The sequence below is a fragment of the Pinus tabuliformis genome, chromosome J (genome assembly GCF_031772625.1).
Source record: "Pinus tabuliformis cultivar Carrire ecotype Pingquan chromosome J, CPIR1, whole genome shotgun sequence".
NCBI classification, from domain to species: domain Eukaryota; kingdom Viridiplantae; phylum Streptophyta; class Pinopsida; order Pinales; family Pinaceae; genus Pinus; species Pinus tabuliformis.
In genome coordinates, this window is record NC_142295.1 from 1,342,393,026 (window position 1) to 1,342,398,876 (window position 5,851).

Genomic DNA, 5,851 nt, shown 5'->3' on the forward strand with positions numbered 1-5,851 from the left:
GGCAAACTAGTGTACAAATCTATAATCATTAAGTCATACCTTCACTGCATAACACAACATCTGTCAAACCCAAATCTCGACATACAAACTGTTATAGACACACATCATATTATCATCATGAGAGATCTATCAAACCCCAAAGAGATTATCCAATATGCATTCTTTTCAAATCTAACAGATTTGATCCATCTGCATGCTCTGTGGTGCACGCTTATTTCAGATCAAGTCATTCATAAATAATCCATCATATGTACGCATAAGACTTTGGTCTCCATATCTTTATATAGCTCTAGGATTTAGCCAATACCTTAGGCCAATCCCTTAGAAATGCCGATGGTATTCTTTGAGAGGATCAAATATCCATTTTCATGTTTATTGCGATGGGCCAATACCATAGTAAAGACTCCTCGTATTCATAATCTCATGGCACAAAAACTATACGCGGCTTCTCTTCATCATACCTACGTATGTACGTGGCTTTTCTTCACGCGACCCACATATACTTTCCTAAAATTCACCTTTATCATCCCTCCATCTCTGAACTGATACTCCTTTGTCCATTCTCTCTGTCACATCTGTACCAACCTGTATAATCATCGTGCTAGCATCATGTTAACATCTTTATTAAGTAAGTTGACATCAAAGATAACACATTAATCATAATGGCAACAAATCTAAAACTAATAGATGTGTAACCTCTTTAGCACAGGGTTATTTTAGTTCAATTCAAACATAATATTTAATGAAATTTTATATGTTTGGAAACCTAAAATTATAGATTAAATATTTTAAAATTTTGAATTTTGATATGTTTTTTGGGGTATAATTTTGTTTTAACTACACTTTAAAATTGTGAAATTATATATTTAAATTATTTAACCAAAATAATTTGAATATCTTAAATGTTTTTAATTTAAATATGTTAAATGTTCTCAAAAATATTGAAGCAATTTATGTATTCGGAAAAGTAATTTAAACCATAAAAAATTTCAATTTGATTAATAATTTTAATAAAACAGAAAATATTTAAACTTATTCTCTATGGAACATACATATGATAAATTAAAACATTTAAAATTTAATTAGCATTTCAGAAAATCATTTTTTTCAAAGCTTAGTTTTGGCTCTTGACTAAAAAATATATATGGTTTATGCATGCACAAGTCCGCTTTAATTTGCTTTCGGTTACTTCGGGTGGCCACAAGGAAATGGAGTTTGATGGAAAACCAGATTCCACTTTCACTTTTAAAATGATTTCTCTCAAAGTTGCACAGAAAGAATCATTTGTTATCTCTGTGGATGTAGGTACTGCCTGCAAAAACTAATTTAACTTGACTTTTTGAACAGGTGGAGGGAATGATAATAACATTGAACATTATAAGCTACTCAATGGGGCCACACCCTAGAATTTTCTTCTGTGAAGGAAGAAGCATGGGAGCAGTCAAAGAGCCGTGTTTTGTTTTGTTATGACCTTCTGGCAATTTGTTATGAACCTTATTGAATGGTTGCTCTGATTCTAATTTTAACATTTCGAGTAGATCCATTGATCACAACGATTGAAATTAACAAGACTGTAAATTTATCTGGTTGGCATTGCAGCATCGGGATCCAAAGCAAAAACATACCATAAAAACCCTTAGAAAGAGGGGCTGTGTGAATTTCCATTGTACTGAATGCATGAGGCATTGAATTCAGCCAGTAATCATATTGCTGAGAAACGTGATGGCAGATGCATTGATTCCTAACGTTTTTTCGATTCTTATTCTCTCTTCTCTGATCCTTCTCATTTCAGAAGCTAATACTGGTCATCACTCATTTGAGATCGAAACATTTGATGAAGTGATGAAAATGTTAATGCAACGGGCTAATGCTCCGGGAGCTCAGCTCGCTGTGGCCAAGGGAGGCCACCTCAAGTACTTCAGAGCTTTTGGAATTGCCAATCGTGACAATGGTGAAGCGGTCACTACAAAGAGTATTATGAGATATAATAGTTTCTCCAAAGTCATCACAGGGACTGCCATTCTCAAACTTGTTCAGGTCAGGCCATAAAAACATTATTGCACTTCTCTAATCTATCAAATTTATTTTGTAGACAGATTTGGAGTTGAATTGTGTAAGTAGGCTGAAAGGTAACTTTTTTGTTTAGGGTAGACACTTTAATCATTTTCAGAGACAAAAAAAAACTTTTTTTGTTTCAGAGGATGGACAGAGTGTCTCTCCTCCTTTTCAACTTACTTACACAGTTCAACTCCAAAAGTCTATATACAATATGAACCTTGTCTTTCCCAAACCCTTTTAAGTTTTAGCTTACTTACACAGTTCAGCTCCAAAAATCTATCTACAGTATGAAGTACAATATGAAGAACAACTGTGAAAATCTACATTCAAGATTGCTGTTACATTTTCTGAATTATCTTGCTTTTGAAAATTCTTGCCATAGGAAGAGAAGCAGAGTCTTGAAGATCAACCATTTCGTTTGCTGGAGAAAATCTACATTCAAGAATTTAATTTGCTGTTGCAGTTTCTGAATTATCTTGCTTTTGAAAATTCTTGCCACAGGAAAAGAAGCTGAGTCTTGAAGATCAACCATTTCGTTTGCTGGAGAACCTGGAACCTCCACGCGGTGCCATTGTGGACAAAAGGTTATTCAATATAACCATACAGAACTTACTGCAACACACCGGAGGCTGGAACTCTACACAATCCAAAATCGAGGTACTCACAATCCCTGCAGCTCTCTATGCATCGCAATCACTAGGCCGCCGTTCTCCTCCAACAGCCCATCAGGCCATTCGCTACATGAAAAGTGTACGGCTGGATTTCAATCCGGGGTCAGCGATGCACTACAGCAATTTTGGATACATGGTTCTTGGAAGAGTGATAGAGAAAATTACAGGAATGAATTATGGTCAGTATGTGCATCATCATATATTGAATCCATTGGGCTTGACAGAGATCAAGTTAGGGCAATCGAAGCTGGAACATCTTGCAGCCAACGAAGTTCGTTACTACGGTGTCAACGGAGAGGATACACTTGCCCTCTCTATATTCTCTGGGGAGGGATTTGTAAACACCAGCTATGGGTTTGGGGATTACAGAAACGCAGACTCTTTGGCAGGATGGACAGGAAATGCTGCTGATGCTGTTAGGTTTATGGATCACATAGATGGGGTTCTCCAGCCTGCAATTCTGAATGAAGAAATGGTATATGCCATGCTTAATGCCCCCATGCCCTCTAACAGAACACAACGAGGAAACCCTCTCGTGGACCATCCACAAGGGTTGGATGTTTTTGTGAGCTTGGATGACAAGGGAATGGTAAAGAGTTTTCAGCATCCAGGAGGAGCAAGCGGCGCTCATTCGTTAGTCATGAGACTCACTCAACAGAATATCACATTTGCATACCTGTTGAATACTCTACCATCAAATATTGTAGAATTCATGACTATTGCAGCAGGCAACCTTACTCAGGTGGCTGAAAGTATCAAGAACTGGGAGTGAAGAGCTGAAATTATTAGGAATGGCTGTGCAGAAATGAAAGTTAAAATAAAATGTATTTTGTGTATTAAGAAGAGTTTCACGAGGTTTCAGAATAAACAGAGCTGTTGGACTAGATGTTCATCAGATGCTTTTGACATGATAGCACATTGGATAAAAATTTAAAATCAATAAAAGTACTCAACGTAAACATTATACTTCGCAATTGATCGTTGCATTTTTCTGGTTGCATTCCAGATCTCTTCATAATTGCAAGTTCTCTAAACCCACATAGCGAGCCTGGAATAAGGGGTTTCATAGCTATTCAATTATTTTATTAACAATAACCTAGACATTAGTATTAAAAATTACCATGATATGTGTACTATAATTACAAAATTTTCCTGGTTGCATTCCAGATCTCTTCATAATTGCAAGTTCTCTAAACCCACATAGCGAGCCTGGAATAAGGGGTTTCATGGCTATTTAATTATTTTATTAACAATAACCTAGACATTAGTATTAAAAATTACCATGAGATGTGTACTATAATTACAATTTTTTTCTGGTTGCATTCCAGATCTCTTCATAATTGCAAGTTCTCTAAACCCAAATAGCGAGCCTGGAATAAGGGGTTTCATAGCTATTCAATTATTTTATTAACAATAACCTAGACATTAGTATTAAAAATTGCCATGAGATGTGTACTATAATTACAAAATAATTGAGAAATCTGTATTAAATTGAGAAATCTGTATTAAAAATCTTTACCAGACATGTATTATAATGACAAATTTTGGTTTATAAGGTATTTTTGCAAGTTCAAGTTGAGTTAATTAATTAACAAAATTTTATCTATAAATCAAAATAATTAAGCTAACTACAATTAAAGTTAAAAAAAAAGCCCAATATAAACAAAATTTACATTCCATAAAACCTCATTAAATATTAGATTCTTCCTATGGACTAGATGGTGCCCAAATGTGACCAAAATAGTTGAGACTTGCATTAAGAATGGGGAAGAACTAAGATTGTTGGTTAATCATAAAAAAGTGGACTAGATGGTGCCCAAATGTGACCAAAATAGTTGAGAGACTAAGATTGTTGGTTAATCATAAAAAAGTAGGACGGTTGCATCAGAATGGGGAAGAAGTAAGATTGTTGGTTGATAAATTAGAATGCAAGCCACTTACAACAGTAATTTGTCTAAGATTTGATGAAGTCTTCTGGAAAAAGCCTTGATTCCTTTTGAAGACCTGAAGATATACCTTTACTGGGTTGTTAGAAACCATTCCTAAACCCCAAAAATACTTAATTTTAAATTGTCCTAGGGGACTAAAATTCTAATTCCATTTTATTGTTTGCAAGTTTTGTCAATTGATCAATTTTTTCAGAGCATAAAAAATAAAACTTTACCTCCTTGAAAAATTTGTCTTCTCCGAATATAGAACAACCTTTGCCGTTATACGATAGTCACGGTGGCTAAGGATTTCTATTCACTACCCACGCTGCCGAAAGGATCCATCTCATCAAATGTGATCTAACGTTATTTCTACGTACCTTTAATTATTCTTCAGTTATGGTTTCTATCAGTATCATTATTGTTGTACTTTCTTATAAGAGTTTGATGGTCTATCATGTATGGCCCTGCTATCAGTATCAACATTCATGTAGTCTCATATTAAATCTGCACGCAATCAATAACGTGAGATAGGCTTCATTCTTGTTCCACCTTTATGTTAATTATGATATAGATTTTAATCTTTAACACAGTAACCAGGATGGGGAATGTAAACCACTGGATTTTATGAGAATATAAGCGAGAAGGGACAATTAAATTGCATTTTATCAAAATTCGAACAAGAACTTGCCATCATTGGAAGCGCCTTTTGAAACTAAACCTAATCATAAGTATCAAAAAAAATCTCTTTGATTGGAGAAAATCTTGTGGAACAATGAGGAATCAGAAATAAATAGAGGTAGAAAAAAGTTAAGTAACAGTTAAACTATAATTGCTAATTTGACTCAATAGAGATAGATCAGATTTTGATTTTTGTTATAGATATTATGGATCACACAACCATAATTACCAAATTCCTGGAAAAATTCAATCCTATCAAATCTAATATAGAAAAAATTCGATCCTATAAAATCTAATATGGAAAAAATTAGATCCAATAAAATTTAATACTAAAAAAATCCTATAAAATGTATAACTCCTATTAAAAAAATTTAATAAAAGTTATACATTTAAAACTTAAATTTTCTATTTTTATAAAATTTTCCAATATAAAAATTATAATTTTTTATTTTTACTTTTATATATAAATTACTAATTTACAACCAATTTACTATTTCATAATTTTTTCTCATA

At 33.7% G+C, this 5,851-nt stretch overlaps 1 protein-coding gene across 1 annotated transcript; it reads left to right on the forward strand.

Moving 5' to 3' along the window:
- Positions 1 to 1,267: 1,267 nt before the first annotated feature.
- Positions 1,268 to 3,642, forward strand: LOC149232338 (polyglycine hydrolase-like). The gene is made up of 2 exons (XM_089376467.1): positions 1,268 to 2,037; positions 2,560 to 3,642. Exons 1-2 carry the CDS (start codon positions 1,723 to 1,725, stop codon positions 3,499 to 3,501), a joined length of 1,257 nt encoding a protein of 418 aa, XP_089232593.1. The 5' UTR covers positions 1,268 to 1,722; the 3' UTR covers positions 3,502 to 3,642.
- Positions 3,643 to 5,851: the final 2,209 nt, after the last annotated feature.